This window comes from Heptranchias perlo, chromosome 1 (assembly GCF_035084215.1).
Source record: "Heptranchias perlo isolate sHepPer1 chromosome 1, sHepPer1.hap1, whole genome shotgun sequence".
Taxonomy (NCBI): Eukaryota; Metazoa; Chordata; class Chondrichthyes; order Hexanchiformes; family Hexanchidae; genus Heptranchias; species Heptranchias perlo.
In genome coordinates this window covers 164,896,930-164,913,861 of record NC_090325.1, presented here as the reverse complement: position 1 = coordinate 164,913,861, position 16,932 = coordinate 164,896,930, and the positions used below count along the sequence as shown (strand labels likewise).

Genomic DNA, 16,932 nt, shown 5'->3' with positions numbered 1-16,932 from the left:
GGTGGCATTGTGGACAGTGAAGAAGGTTATCTCGGATTGCAACGGGATCTTGATAAATTGGGCCAGTGGGCCGATGAATGGCAGATGGAGTTTAATTTAGATAAATGTGAGGTGATGCATTTTGGTAGATCGAATCGGGCCAGGACCTACTCCGTTAATGGTAGGGCGTTGGGGAGAGTTATAGAACAAAGAGATCTCGGAGTACAGATTCATAGCTCCTTGAAAGTGGAGTCACAGGTGGATAGGGTGGTGAAGAAGGCATTCAGCATGCTTGGTTTCATTGGTCAGAACATTGAATGCAGGAGTTGGGATGTCTTGTTGAAGTTGTACAGGGCATTGGTGAGGCCACACTTGGAGTACTGTGTACAGTTCTGGTCACCCTATTATAGAAAGGATATTATTAAACTAGAAAGAGTGCAGAAAAGATTTACTAGGATGCTACCGGGACTTGATGGTTTGACTTACAGGGAGAGGTTAGACAGACTGGGACTTTTTTCCCTGGAGAGTAGGAGGTTTAGGGGTGATCTTATAGAAGTCTATAAAATAATGAGGGGCATAGATAAGGTCGATAGTCAAAATCTTTTCCCAAAGGTAGGGGAGTCTATAACGAGGGGGCACAGATTTAAGGTGAGAGGGGAGAGATACAAAAGGGTCCAGAGGGGCAATTTTTTCACTCAAAGGGTGGTGAGTGTCTGGAACGAGCTGCCAGAGGCAGTAGTAGAGGCGGGTACAATTTTGTCTTTTAAAAAGCATTTGGACAGTTACATGGGTAAGATGGGTATAGAGGGATATGGGCCAAGTGCAGGCAATTGGGACTAGCTTAGTGGTATAAACTGGGCGACATGGACATGTTGGGCCGAAGGGCCTGTTTCCATGTTGTAACTTCTATGATTCTATGATTCTATGTTTTGGTACAGTTGTAAAGGGCATTGGTGAGACCACATCTGGAATACTGTGTGCAGTTCTGGTCTCCTTATTTAAGAAAGGACAATTACTTTAGAGGCGGTTCAGAGAAGGTTCACTCGACTGATTCCTGGGATACGAGGAAAGGTTGGACAAGTTGGGCCTGTATACATTGGAGTTTAGAAGAATGAGGGGTGATCTTATTGAAACTTGTAAGATCCTGAGGGGACTTGAAGGGGTAGATGCTGAGAGGATATTTCCCTTTGTGGGAGACACTAGAACTAGGGGACACAGTTTAAAAATAAGGGGTCTCCCATTTAAGACGGAGATGAGGAGAATTTTTTGCTCTCACAGGGTCATGAGTCTGTGGAACTCCCTTCCCCAGAGAGCGGTGGAGGCAGGGTCATTGAATATTTTTAAGGCTGAGTTAGATAGATTCCCGATTAACAAGGGAATCAAAGGTTATAGTAGGTAGACGGGAAAGTAGGGTTGAGGTCACAATCAGATCAGCCATGATCTTATCAAATGGCAGAGCAGGCTCGAAGGGCTGAATATACAAATTAAGAATGTTGTTATTTATTGCAAGGGGAACGGAATATAAAAGTAGAGATGTTTTGCTACAGTTGCAAAGGGCATTGGTGAGACCACATCTGGAATACTGTGTGCAGTTTTGGTCTCCTTATTTAAGAAAGGACATAATTACTCTAGAGGCAGTTCAGAGAAGGTTCTGCTCTTAATTTGTATGTAAAGAGGATCGTCCTTGTTTGGAACCCATACTACAACCACCAGACTCTGAATGCAGAACAAAAGATAATCTGGAAATCTGTTTATTTCATAATTACTTAAATTAGAAGAATTGGATATAACTGGTCATTTTAAATCCAAAACATGTTGCTGTGTATGAATATCTCCCTGTTTCCAATGGAGTCAATGTGAACAGCACTTTCTGTGCTATTTCCTTTCAGTTAGAATGCCACCTCTTTGAAACATGATACCTCAAGGCTAAAAATGATGGTATCTACATATGATCATGAAACGAACAAATCCACATCTTTCACGTACCTAACTCCAAGAGCACTGACTTACATGGGGCGACTCATTTTTATGTAATATCTTAAAAGGTTATGCGGCGTGCCACTGAGCTCACGAGCTGTGTTCTTACCTTTCTCTAGGATGTCAGTGACAGTCAGTGTGAGACAGGGCTGGCGTTGTGTGTCGAGACTGCCTGCCTCAGCTCCTGGGCTGAGAGTCCCGGGGGAGTTTTCTGGAGGTGAGCAGCAGCCCGGCCCTGTTCCCGGCGAGGCGCCCTGATTCTCCTGGCCCCTGGCCGGTTTGGACTTATTTTTCTTTTTCGAGGACATGGTCTGAAGAGAGCAGCGTCGCACTCAGCGGCAAGATGCGACTCCCATGCGGTGGCTGCGATGTTAAACTTCCCCTGTCAAAGGGGAAAGGGCAGTTCGCCTGTTACCGTAATCGACCACAAAGAGGCGCCTAATTCTTTCTGTGTTGCCATGAGGATTATATTTTATTTAAATCGCACTTACTTCAATTAATAATTCTCGTGAAAGAAATATTTCTTCACCACTGCTTATTTTTTAATTCTCAGGATATATCGCGTATAGATGAGTTTGGTGAAAGAGTTTCCAACTAAATTATTTTAGATAATATGGAATTCAAATCAGAGGTGTCAAAAAAGAAAAGAAAGACTTACATTTATATAGCGCCTTTCACAACCTCAGGACGTCCCAAAGCGCTTTGCAGCCAATGAAGTAGTTCTGAAGTGTAGTCACTGTTGTAATGTGGGAAAAGTGACAGCCAATTTGTGCACATCAAGGTCCCACAAACAGCAATGAAATACATGACCAGATAATCTGTTTTTAGATGTTGATTGAGGGATAAATATTGGCCAGGACACCGGGGAGAATTCCCTTGTTCTTCTTTGAATAATGTCACGGGATCGTTTATGTCCACTTGAGAGCAGATGGAATTTAATGTTGCATCCGAAAAACGGCACCTCCAACAGTGCAGCACTCCCTCAATACTGCAATGAAGTGTCAGGCTGGATTATGTGTGCAAGTCTCTGGAGTGGGACAGAAATCCATGACCTTCTGACTCAGAGGTGAGAGTGCTATCACTGAGCAGAATGAGACAGATAACAAACTGATTTATATCTCTATGAAGCTGTCTCTAATTTTAAGAGTAACGTAGGTAAGATTTTAAAACTCAAATCAGTAATTGTCAATTATCTTACTTGCCAGGGCTATTTAATTGCATCTGCACATATGTTACGTGGCGCCAGATGAAAGTCTGGACTAGATTAGCCTCTAAGAGGATCCATCAATTAATGTAGCGTTTATCTTAGGGTGCAAAGTAGTTTCCGCATTATGTAAACGCACGTACCCAGATCTCTCTCCTGGGCAGAAGAATTACATTGTGACCAAGACGGTATAAATAGGGTATGCCTGGTTGAAATCCATACTACAGCTACCAGTTTCAGATTGGTAATTGCAGGATAAATGAAACAGTAACAAAAATTGTTGTATCAATAATATACAGAGCTGATAAGATGAAGAAACATTGATCCAAAATAATATGTTCAACAGAGCTACAGGATACGGGGTATGCCATTTAGAACCGAGATGAGGAGAAATTTCTTCACTCAGATGGTGGTGAACCTGTGGAATTGTCTACCACAGAAGGCAGTGGAGGCCAAGTCATTAGATGTTTTCAAGGAGATAGATATATTTCTTAATGCTAAAGGGATCAAGCGATATGGGAAAAAAGCAGGAACAGGGTACTGAGTTAGACGATCAGCCATGATCATTTTGAATGGCGGAGCAGGCCCGAAGGAGCGAATGGCCTACTCTTGCTCCTATTTTCTATGTTTTCTATTAATAGGAGTTACAATCTTTCTTTAAAAATGACAGCTTCGCATCTTTAAACCCATTTTCAATCTTTCCTATCCTTATGATAACATTATACCCTAGTGTTGCAAAGTGATTTTGAATGTGCAAAAGTGGTAGTGTAACCGGGCATTTAACTCTCAATGAAGTCAATAATCTATGCTGTTTAGGCTTTCTGTATTATCCGTAATCTGATGCGAAGCCGTTTACAAAAGTATCTAGAGTCCCGCTGAATGGCCCGAGACCTTTTTGAACTTAAGTTTCGAATCCTAATGTTTGAAAAGAGCTTGCACTTCAGTTTGCTTTCTCCCAACATTAAAATGTAAGCAGCTGATGAACAGAGCTCCGTTGTCATTCGGGCGAGTGTAATGTGCGGCTGGCAGTGTAACTCTTACAAATGCTGGTCTGAGATAGATACCTGTAGTATAATTACATAATTATTGGTGATGTGGAGATGCCAGTGATGGACTGGGGTTGACAATTGTAAACAATTTTACAACACCAAGTTATAGTCCAGCAATTTTATTTTAAATTCACAAGCTTTCGTTGGCTTCCTCCTTCGTCAGGTGAACGATGTGAAAATGAAATCCTCGAAATGAGGATTTCATTTTGAGGATTTCATTTTCACATCGTTCACCTGACGAAGGAGGAAGCCTCCGAAAGCTTGTGAATTTAAAATAAAATTGCTGGACTATAACTTGGTGTTGTAAAATTGTTTACAATAATTATTGGTCACATCACTCTCCCCAGTGTTGACAGCTTTCAAAATGTGATTCACATATGATCACTATTTAAAAAGACACGACTGTTTAAAAGAGATTGCCATGTGCCGTTCTTTCTGATCACAAATGCCACTGCCAACAAGACTAGCAGTTCTGCTTTTTGTGTCTTTGAGGGGGGGGGGGGGGTTATTAGGAGGAGTGCGGTAGGCATCGCTCCTCCTTCCTCTGCCCAGGTCTCTTGTCCAGGTTGAAGTGAGACTCGGTCCGATGCTTTCCCGGGGACGCAGCGCGGGGCAGGTTCTGGCGCGAGCCGCCGCATGGAACCTGGTCATTGTCTGTGGAAGGCGGGGACATTGTTTCGGCGCAGGGGAGGCGGGAGGAGGCGAGCGCGGGGCTCGCTCCGCACAGGCGTCGCTCATAAGCAGCGCTACAGTGGACCGCTTTAGAGCGGTCACCGTCCACCTGGAACCCAAGCACTGCCCACCAGAGCTGGACGAGATCACATTCCAAAGACTACTACAGGGCAAGTAATAAAAATCAGCCTTCCTGCCGTACCCTACTCTCCCATATATTGTAAGCAACCCTCTCCCAATACTTCGGGGTATTATGCCAGTTAAGTGGTGCAGAGCTAGCAGAGTGATTTACTATGTGATCAATAAATGTACTCATTATTTCGTAGTTTTGCCAAGTGTTACTTATTATTAGGTTTAAAAACGTGACCCAATTTTGCTGTATGTTGCTGTTAAAGTGTCAACGTTGCTACGGCTGCAGGTTCACTGACACAACTGCACTGCATTTCAAAGTAATTAATTGTATGTGAAACGTTTTGGGATATTTCTTAGAGATGTGACAAGGTAGTATACAAATGCAAGTTCTTATGATCAGTACTATTTAAAAAAGGAGGGAGAGAGAAAACAGGGAACTACAGACCGGTTAGCATAACATCAGTAGTAGGGAAAGTGCTAGAGTCTATTATAAAGGATGTGATAACAGGACACTTAGAAAATATCAATGGGATTAGACAAAGTCAACATGGATTTAAAATAATTGATTCATAGAAAATTTACAGCACAGAAGGAGGCCATTCGGCCCATCATGTCCGCACCGGCTGAGCAATGAGCTACCCAGCCTAATCCCACTTTCCCGCATTTGGTCCGTACCCCTGCAGGTCACGGCTCTTCAGGTGCACATCCAGGTATTTTTTAAATGAGTTGAGGGTTTCTGCCTCTACCACCCTCTCAGGCAGTGAGTTCCAGACCCCCGCCACCCTCTGGGTGAAAAAAAATTTCCTCATTTCCGCTCTAATCCTTCTACCAATCACTTTAAATCTATACCCCCCTGGTTATTGACCCCTCCGCTAAGGGAAATAGGTCCTTTCTATCCACTCTATCTAGGCCCCTCATAATTTGTACACCTCAATCAAATCATCCCTCAACCTCCTCTGCTCCAAGGAAAACAACCCCAACCTATTCAATCTGTCAACATAGCTAAAATTCTCGTAAATCTCCTCTGCACCCTCTCTAGTGCAATTACATCCTTCCTGTAATGTGGTGACCAGACCTGTGCGCAGTACTCAAGCTGTGGCCTAACTAGTGTTCTATACAGTTCCAGCATAACATCAATGCTTTTATATTCTGTGCCGTGGCTAATAAAGGAAAGCATTCCATATGCCTCCTTAACCACCTTATCTACCTGTCCTGCTATCACTCAAAGGTCCCTCACTTCCTCTACACCTCTCACTATCCTCCCATTTATTGTGCATTCCCTTGCCTTGTTTGCCCTCCCCAAATGCATTACCTCACACTTCTCCGGATTGAATTCCATTTGCCACTTTTCTGCCCATCTGACCAGTCCATTGATATTTTCCTGCAGTCTACAGCGTTCCTCCTCACTATCAACCACACGGCCTATCTTTGTGTCATCCGCAAATTTCGTAATCATGCCCCCTACGTTTAAATCCAAATCGTTAATGTATACTACAAAAAGCAAATGACCTAGCACCAAGCCCTGTGGCACCCCACTGGAAACAGCCTTCCAGTTGCAAAAACACCCGTCGACCATTACCCTTTGCTTCCTGCCACTGAGCCAATTTTGGATCCAATTTGCCACATTCCCTTGGATCCCATGGGTCTTTACTTTTTTGACCAATCTGTCATGTGGGACCTTGTCTACATGGATTTTGACAACATCAATTGTGCTACACTCATCGATCCTCCTTGTCACCTCCTCGAAAAATTCAATCAAGTTAGTCAGACACGACCTCACCTTAACAAATCCGTGCTGACTGTTCTTGATCAGTCCATGCCTTTCTAAGTGACAGTTTATCCTGTTCCTCAGAATTGATTCCAATAATTTGCCCACCACCGAAGGTTAGGCTGACTGGCCTGTAATTACTCGATCTATCCTTTGCTCCCTTTTTAAACAACGGTACAACGTTAGCAGTCCTCCAATCCTCTGGCACTACGCCTGTATCCAGTGAAGTTTGGAAAATGATTGTTAAAGCCTCCGCTTTTTCCTCCCTGGTTTCTTTTAACAACCTGGGATATATTTCATCCGGCCCTGGTGATTTATCCACTTTCAAAGGTGCTAATCCCCTTAATATTTCCTCTCTCACGATGTGTATCCCATCCAATATTTCGCACTCCTCCTTAACTTCAATCCCTGCATCATCCCTCTGTGAAGACAGATTCAAAGTATTCATTAGGAACCATACACACATCTTCCACCTCCACACATAGTTTACCTTTTTGGTCTCAAATAGGCCCTACTCTTTCCTTAGTTATCCTCTGCTTTTAATGTATTTATAAAACATCTTTGGGTTTTCTTTGATTTTACCTGCTAATATTTATGAAAGGGAAATCGTGTTTGACAAACCTACTGGAGTTTTTTGAGGATGTAACTGGTAGAATAGATATGGGAGAGCCAGTGGAGGTGGTGTATTTGGATTTTCAGAAGGCCTTTGATAAAGTCCCACATAAGAGGTTGGTGTGCAAAATTAAAGTACATGAGATTGGCGGTAATATACTGGCATGGATTGAAAATTGGTTAACAGACAAGAAACACAGAGTAGGAATAAATGGGTCACTTTCAGGGTGGCAGGCAGTGACTAGTGGGGTTGCGCAGCGATCAGTCTTGGGCCCCAGCTACTCACAATATATATCAATGATTTGGATGAGGGAACCAAATGTAATATTTCCAAGTTTGCTGACGACATAAAACTAGGTGGGATTGTGAGTTGTGAAGAAGATGCAAAGAGGCTTCAAGGCAATTTAGACAGGTTGAGTGAGTGGGCAAATACATGGAAGATGCAGTATAATGTGGATAAATGTAAAGTTATCCACTTCGGAATGAAAAACAGAAAGGCAGAGTATTATTTAAATGGTGATAGATTGGGAAATGTTGATGTACAAAGGGTCCTGGGTGTCCTTGTACACCAGTCACTGAAAGCAAACATGCAGTTGCAGCAAGCAGTTAGGAAGGGAAATGGTATGTTGGCCTTCATTGCAAGAAGATTTGAGTACAGGAGCAAGGATGTCTTACTGCAGTTATACAGGGCCTTGGTGAGACCACACCTGGAGTATTGTGTGCAGTTTTGGCCTCCTTACCTAAAAAGGGATATACTTGCCATAGAGGGCAAAGATTCACCAGACTGATTCCTGGGAAGGCAGGACTGTCGTATGAGGAGAGATTGGGTTGACTCGGCCTGTATTCACTAGAGTTTAGAAGAATGAGCAGGGATCTCATTGAAACATATAAAATTCTGACAGGGCTAGACAGATTGGATGCAGGGAGGATGTTTCCCCTGTCTGGGGGGTCCAGAACAAGGGGTCACAGTCTCAGGATACGGGGTAGGACATTTAGGACTGAGATGAGGATAAATTTCTTCACTCAGGGTGGTGAACCTGTGGAATTCTCTACCACAGAAGGCTGTGGAGGCCAAGTCACTGAATATATTTAAGAAGGAGCTAGATAGATTTCTAGACACAAAAGGCATCAAGGGGTATGGGGAGAGAGTGGAAATATGGAATTGAAATAGAGGATCAGCCATGATCATATTGAATGGCGGAGCAGGCTCGAAAAGCCGATTGGCCTACTCCTGCTCCTAGTTTCTCTGTTTCTATACATGTCTTTAAACAGGTTTGCAATCTGTGTCACTACTAGTGATGTTAAAATGTCACAAATTTCTCTGATGTTGACAGCTCTATTTACTCTGAATTATTCCAGGTTTTTTTTTAATTTCACAGCATTGTGTATAGGATGGAACTGCTGCAAAATGACCATATGTCTTTAATGACACTTCCACATTCTTGTGAACCGTTTTGCATATACATCATTGCAAAAATGTCAGTATAACTAGTCTCAGGCCAGCAATCTGACTCCCAAGTGCACCAGTGCCTAACATTGTGAAAGGGGAAAAGGGAATAGAGTTTTTACAGTGTGTGCAAGCCTGCTTACTTACCCAGTACGTAAGAAGCCCAACAAGAGAAGAATCAACGTTGAATCTAGTAATGGGAAATGAATCAGAGCAGATAAGAGAAATAAGTGTAGAGAAACATCTGGGCAATGGCGATCACAACATAATAAGGTTTAAGATTATGATTGAGAAAGACATAAGTAAGACTAAGACCAAAGTAATAATGGAAAAAAACTAATTTTGAGGGGATGAGAATGGAATTAGGGAAGATAAACTGGAAAAAAATATTGACAAACATAATGGGAAATATTTTAAAAGATGATGAATAGAGTACAAGAGAAATATATTCCGCTAAAAAACAAGAACAAACTACCAAATAATGAAACACCGTGGATGAATAAAAAGATATGGGTAAAATTGAAATTAAAGAAAAAAAATACACTAAGTACATAAACAGTAAAGGAGAGGACGATAAAAGGGAATACGAAGAGGTTAGGAAAGAAGTCAAAAAAACAATTAGGAAGGTGAAGAGGAACTACAAAATTAAATTATCAAGGAATATATAAAAGAAATAATAAAGTATTCTACAGACACATAAATAACAAAAGGAAACTTAAGATGCACAAGATAAACTCACAGGTAATGACAGTGAAATGGCAGAAATATTGAATAGTTATTTAGCCTCAGTATTTACCAGGGAGACGAACATTTTTTTTTATTCGTTCATGGGATGTGGGCGTCGCTAGCGAGGCCAGCATTTATTGCCCATCCCTAATTGCCCTTGAGAAGGTGGTGGTGAGCCACCTTCTTGAACCGCTGCAGTCCGTGTGGTGAAGGTTCTCCCACAGTGCTGTTAGGAAGGGAGTTCCAGGATTTTGACCCAGCGACAATGAAGGAACGGCGATATATTTCCAAGTCGGGATGGCGTGTGACTTGGAGGGGAATGTGCAGGTGGTGTTGTTCCCATGTGCCTGCTGCTCTCGTCCTTCTAGGTGGTAGAGGTCGTGGGTTTGGGAGGTGCTGTCGAAGAAGCCTTGGCGAGTTGCTGCAGTGCATCCTGTGGATGGTACACACTGCAGCCACTGTGCGCCGGTGGTGAAGGGAGTGAATGTTTAGGGTGGTGGATGGGGTGCCAATCAAGCGAGCAGCTTTGTCCTGGATGGTGTCGAGCTTCTTGAGTGTTGTTGGAGCTGCACTCATCCAGGCAAGTGGAGAGTATTCCATCACACTCCTGACTTGTGCCTTGTAGATGGTGGAAAGGCTTTGGGGAGTCAGGAGGTGAGTCACTCGCCACAGAATACCCAGCCTCTGACCTGCTCTTGTAGCTACAGTGTTTATTGTGGACATGACATTAGAGGAAGAGATCAATAAGATATTAAAATATTTAAGATAGAAAGGGGGGGAGATAATTGATAAACTAATCAAACTTAGAGAGGATAAAACCCCTGGTCTGGATGGATTGCATCCGTGCGCAGTAAAAGAAGCAAGGGAAAAGATAGCAGAGGCACTAGTGTATACGTATACATATAAAAATTCAATAGAAAGGGGAATAGTGCCAGAGGACTAGTGGATAGCTAATGTTATTACTATATATTTAAAAAGGGAGATAGAATAAATGCAGGGAACTATAGACCAGTTAGTTTAATGTCGGTAGTAGGAAAGATAATGGAATCTTTATTCAAAGATGTAATAGAAACACATCTAGAAACCAAAATGTAATAGAAAAAATAGCACAGATTTCAAAAGAAAAGGTCATGATTGACCAACTTTAATGAATTCTTTGAAGAAGTAACAGAAAGAATAGACATGGGTAATGTAGTGGATGTGATATACTTAGAATTCAAAAAGGCCTTTGATAAGGTACCGCGTGGTAGATTCATGACTAAGGTCAGAATATGTGGAGTCAGGGGACAAGTATCAGAATGGATAGCAATCTGGCTACAAAACAGAAAACAGAGAGTAGGAGTTAAAAATATTTATTCAGACTGGCGGAAGGTGGGAAGTGGTGATCCACAGGGATCGGTGCTGGTACCACTGTTGTTCACTATTTACACAAATGATTTGGACTCGGGAATTGGAAGTGCAATATTAAAATATGCAGAGGACTCCAAATTGGGGGGTATGGTAAATACTGAGGAAAACTGTGACAAAATACCAGAAGACGTTAACAAACTTGCAGAATAGGCATGTGAAAGGCAAATGATAAGTGTGAGCTGATGCATTATGGTACAAGGAATAAGAAGGCCGCCTACTCCTTGGAAAATAAAAGTCTAAATGGAGTAGGAGGAACAAAGGGATCTAGGGTTACAGATTCACAAATCATTAAAAGTAACAACGCAGGTTAACAAAGCCATAAAAAATGCAAACAAAGCACTGGGGTTCATTTCTAGAAGAATAGAGTTCAAATGCAGAGAAGTTATGTTAAACTTATATAGAACCTTGGTTAGATCACACTTAGTTTATTGTGCTCATTTCTGGTCTCCATATTACAAAAAGGATTGGAGGCGCTGGAGAAGGTGCAAAAAGATTTACAAGGATGATACCAGAACTGAGAGGTTAAAATTATCAGGAAAGACTGAACAGGCTGGGGCTCTTTTCTCTGGAGAAGAGAAGACTGAGAGGTAACCTGACAGAGGTCTTTAAAATTATGAAGGAGTTCGATAGGGTAGATGTCGAGAAGATGGTTTCACTTGTGGGGAATCCAAAACTAGGGGCCATAAATATAAGATGGTCACTAATAAATCCAATAGGGAATTCAGGAGAAATTTCTTTACCCAGAGAATGGTTAGAATGTGGAACTTGCTACCACATGGAGTAGTTGAGGCGAGTAGCAGAGATACATTTAAAGGGAAGCTAGATAAGTACATGAGGGAGAAAGGAATAGAAGGACATGTCGATAGGATGAGATGAAGTAAGGTGGAAGAAGCATAAATACCGGCAAAGACCTGTTGAGCCAAATGGCCTGTTTCTGTGCTGTAAATACCACGTAACTGGAGACCCTATCCAGGAAGCATGCATGCACATCTCTCCTGGCAAGCAGAGTCGAATGTGCAGTTAGATGTAGCCTACAATATAACTCAACTCTTATCAGCTGCACTTGGAACTCCGTCATTAATGGCTCCAATATAATATAACCGCATTCCAATATATTCTCAGCGATATGTTCTGCTCTGTGTGGGATATGCCTGCAGGAACATCTATGCCATGATTTTAGCATGGGAAGTCAGCGGGTAGGTGGATTTGCACATCTCTAAGCTGTGCAGCGGGCCTACTGCGCACCTGAATGACGTGATTAAAAGCCCGCTATTTAAAGGGCCAGTCCAAGATTGGATTTTGAAGGAGAAACGGAGTCCAAGAAAGCAAAGGCTGCACCCAGGTTTGCTGATTGGAAGAACTGCTGGGTGCAATGAGAAGCAGGAGGGAGGGAATTTACGCAAGCAATGGGAGGAAGAAGCCTGTTTCTGCCACCAAGTAGGCATGGCTGGAGGCAGCAGGAGAGGTGAGCAGAAGGAGCACGGTGCCTAGGTCTTGGCTGCAATGCAGAAAGTGGTTTAATGACCTAACCAGATCAGGAAAAGTGAGTACATTTGCTGATTCACTCACATCCTGTGAAATGCAACACCACCTCCTCCCCTCTCTCTGTGTTGACATGCCTACTCCATCACATCATTCCTCCATCACAGCATCAACCATCCTTCACTTTCTATGCACTTCCTCACCTCTCCAATTATGCACCCTCCACTGCCACTCACCCCAATGCTGATGCAATGTTGCATGCCTATCCGTCAGAGATGGAGAGACCGGCAAACCACAGGTGACTGCTGACAGAATTTAACATGATGAATTGATTTTATCAATGATTGAACTGTTCCAGACCTCAGTATGGTCAGTGGAAAGATTGTCAATTTTCCGATAAATAATTAATTTGGCTTTTGTTGTCTTCCAGGGCCTTCACATCTTCAAGAGGAAAGAGCCAAGATGGAAGAAAGTGATTCCTCAGCGGATCTCATTCCTTCTGAGGGTGCATCATCACATGACGTCCAGCCATGCACCAGCGCAGATACTGGCATTTCAGTGGGTCATGTTAGACAGATTGTTGGATTGTCACCTGGTGATTCACCACTCAGAATTGTGCACGAGCAGACACTGGAGGTGGGGCAGCTGTGGAGAGTCTGCGTCAGGGGGCGCACTCCTCTCCAAGCCCTGCTCAGCTGGACACAGATGCTGAAATCCGGGGGCCATCATTGAGAATGAGAATGATAGAGGCACAGCTGCACCTTTGCAAGGTACTGGAAAACGCGCCATGCACACTCTCCACAATAGCGGAGAGGATGGAGGAGTCCAACTCCATCGCTAGTGGATTGGTGGTGCAGGTAAGTGTGGGAATGTCTGTGATGGAGAGAATGATATCCTCCATTGAGCTTTAAGCACGGCTGTCAAATGAGTCCATGCAGGCCATGACAACGGCAGTGCGGACCCTGAATGCCGTCATGTCTGCCGCCTTAAACAGGCACACAGATACTTTAGCCGTGGCCTTAAACTTGGCACATCTGCTCACCAGCCTCCTGGGCAGCAGTGTGGTGGGAGCGATGTTGTGCTGGCCCGGAAGAGGGATGATGGTGAAAGGGGACGTGGAAGTGGGGACTCCACTCAAAGCGCTCCCACGTCTCACCCATTACCTCCTCCTCAACAAGTACCCGCCATGCTGCCTCCTCTCCCATGGTCGAGTCTGCCCTTCCATAGGTGCAGTGGAGCAGTCTTTGTCGGGGCCCTCACGGGCTCCTAAACCCAGAGGTTGTAGGCCGAGAGTATCTCAGCAGTCAGGGCATGGATCTGAACAGCCCGACCCCACCTCTCCTGAAGCCACAGAGGATGCACCTTGTAGAAGCGGCAGAAAGAGAAAGACTTAGCAATTGTAAGTCACCAAGGGTATGCACAAGGGTGTTTGCCGAGCTGTCATGTTAATTTATTTTTTTGTTACAGCTCATTAAATTTAATAATTATCACCAGCACTGCCGCATCTTAGCTATTATTGGGCCCGATATTACCATGGCGGCGGATTTGCGGCGGGGGGTCGATTGGGCGCGTGGGTAACGCGCCCGGTGAAATCAGTCTGCCCCGTGCGCAATCGCAGGCTGATTGGATCCACTTACCTCTTGTTCCGGGTTCTCCGCTGCTAAGCTGCACGTCGGGTGGACTGCGCATGCGCAGTAAGGTCTGTCAGCTGGAGGAGCTCTATTTAAAGGGGCAGTCCTCCACTGACTGATGCTGCAAGAAATAGGAAAAATTACAGCATGGAGCAGCCCAGGGGGAAGGCTGCTCCCAGGTTTAATGATGCCTCACTCCAGCTCTTATTGGATGGGGTGAGGAGGAGGAGGAGGGGGAGGACAGAGATCTTCCTCCCGGCGGGCGGGAGGAAGCGGCCTGCCTCTGTCACCAAGAAGGCCTAGTTCGAGGTGGCAGAGGAGGTCACCTGCACCACCAACATATCGCGCACCTGCAAACAGTGCAGGAGGCGCTGCAATGACCTAAGTAGGTCAGCCAAAGTGAGTACACTTACTCATTCCCCTACACTCTGTCTGCCACATCACCGCCCCCACCCCACATCTCCTTCTGCACTGCCAACACTACTCTGTCACATCACCCCTCACACCCACTCAAAGCTCATCCTCATCTTACCTGCACTTACTCACCTCGCCAGTACTCATCCCGCCACTACCACTCAACCCAATCCTCATACAATCTCATGGCTCTATCTCATACTCACCCTCTCATGCATCTCTTTCACAGTCAGCCTCACTCAACCTGCCACTACCTGTGCTGCAGCCACAGGGCATGCATCACATATGTGCAGTAGGCAGCGTAAGGCAAACGTGTTGTGAGCATGAAGGGGATGCACAAGGGTGTTTGAGGGTTTGTCATGGTTGTTACTTATATTTAATTTCTGAGCAATTCACATTACATATTATATTGGCACCACTACTGTCACGTCTTTGCGAATCTTGTCTGGTTTGTGCAATAATGCCCTTTCCTGAGGATCACAATGAAGACCCACAACTGATGCCACCCATTGTGTCACTGCAGAGTGGGTGTAGGTGTATTTGCAGGGCTCTTTTGTGCAGACGACTGAGAGACGTCGGCGATGTCCCCGGTGGCACCCTGGAAGGATGCGGAGGAGAAGTTGTTGAGGGCAGTGGTGACTTTGACAGCGACAGGTAAGAAGATGGTGCTCGGGCCAGCCGGGAGCAGCTCAGCATGAAGGAGGCTGCAGATGTCCACGACTACATGTCGAGTGACTCTGAGCCTCCGTGTGCACTGCTGCTCAGAGAGGTCCAGGAAGCTGATCCTCGGTCTGTGGACCCTGTGGCGAGGGTAGTGCCCTCTGCGACGCATCTCTCTCTGCGGTTGCCCTCCCTCCTGCTGTGCAGGTGGATGTGTCACAGCACTCTGTTGTGGAGCTCCACGTGTCAGAGGTGGACGGCAAGGCTGGTGATGCTGTTCGCCCTCCGAGGAGGTCATGACTGCAGCTACGGCGGCCCCCATCCGGAAAATGTACATCTGAGGGGGTCCGCAAGGTAGGTACTTGTATCTGGACACCGGGGTAAGTGTACACGTTGGTGAATTTGATTGTCAGGAGGAGGATGGTGGAGGCCAAACTTTGTCCAAAGTGACAGAGTGGCCTCCTGCAATGAGTGTGGGTCTCCCCCCCGCCCCCCCCCCCTCCCCCAGCCTGTCAAATGGATCTTTGCAGCTGCCACAGGCTGATGGCTGCAACACGTCCATTTAAACTGGGAGTGTTTCCCCCAGTACGGGAAATAGTCCCAGTTCTGTGCAAAATCCCAACCCTCCTAAAATATCACGTTCATCAAGTCTGTAAACGACCTGAAATACCTAGATAAATACCTTAAGTGGCACCCCGCCGGCTTTAATTGCCGGCGGGAGTCCCACATGCGGGGGCTGCGCGCGCATGTCAGCACATCAGTGGAGAAACCAGAAATGGGGCGGGTTGGAGCCGGTCTCCCGCCCCGCCCCGGGAATCCCCGATTTTCATAGCCCCCCCGCCAGGAACGCACCCGATCGCGGGTGCTAAAATCGAGCCCATTGAGTCCCTTTTGTGAATTCGTCCTTTCATGTGCTTCTTCATGAATGCCAAGACATTATGCCACCCATTGGGCACGAGTGCAATGGGTGTATGCATGGTTGAAGGACTGTTTTGTGTATATGGAGGGGTTCCTCTAATATAAAACGCTGAACTGATGGCAGTGGCCTTTTTCATGTTGTTTGCTCTTTGTAGTGGACTGTGTGAACATTGTTGTCTTTGCTATTTACTTCCTATATTATCTTAATTGTATTATTTGTACAAAATCCTGAAAATGAAATGTACAGAGACCTGGCTGCACTATGTGCAACTTTCAAAAGCATTGCTAACGGGTATGGTAGCATAGTGGTTATGTTACTGGACTAGTAATCCAGAGGCCTGGATTAATAATCCAGAGTCATGAGTTCAAATCCTGCCACGGCAGCTGGGGAATTTAAATTCAATTAATTAAAATACTAGTATCAGTAATGGTGGCCATGAAACCACCGGATTGTCGTAAAAACCCATCTGGTTCACTAATGTCCTTTAGGGAAGGAAACCTGCCGTCCTTCCCCTGTCTGGCCTATATGTGACTCCGGACCCGCAGCAATGTGGTTGGTTCTTAACTGGCCTAGCAAGCCACAAGGTTGTAAAATCTTGCTACGAAAAGTCATAATAAGAATAAAACCGGACGGACCACTAGGCACTGGACACGACAACGGCAAACCAAGCCCAGTCGACCCTGCAAAGTCCTCCTCACTAACATCTGGGGACTTGTGCCAAAATTGGGAGAGCTGTCCCACAGACTAGTCAAGCAACAGCCTGACACAGCCATACTCACAGACTCATACCTTTCAGCCAATGTCCCAGACTCTTCCGTCACCATCCCTGGGTATGTCCTGTCCCACCGGC

At 45.0% G+C, this 16,932-nt stretch overlaps 2 protein-coding genes across 12 annotated transcripts in view; one reads left to right on the top strand and one right to left on the bottom strand.

Annotated features, from left to right (window-relative positions):
* Positions 1–2,341, bottom strand: part of afg2a (AFG2 AAA ATPase homolog A) — a 553,942-nt gene extending 551,601 nt beyond the window's left edge. For all 11 annotated transcript variants that reach the window (XM_067993427.1, XM_067993439.1, XM_067993450.1 and 8 more), the window contains exon 1: positions 2,066–2,341. In XM_067993427.1, the coding sequence (XP_067849528.1) occupies positions 2,066–2,264 (199 nt within the window). In that variant the 5' untranslated portion in view covers positions 2,265–2,341. The remainder of the gene's footprint in view (positions 1–2,065) is intronic.
* Positions 2,342–4,749: 2,408 nt separating this feature from the next.
* Positions 4,750–16,932, top strand: part of nudt6 (nudix (nucleoside diphosphate linked moiety X)-type motif 6) — a 147,316-nt gene continuing 135,133 nt past the window's right edge. Inside the window, exon 1 of the mRNA XM_067993373.1 lies at positions 4,750–5,051. Coding sequence (XP_067849474.1) covers positions 4,796–5,051 — 256 coding nt within the window. The 5' untranslated portion in view covers positions 4,750–4,795. The remainder of the gene's footprint in view (positions 5,052–16,932) is intronic.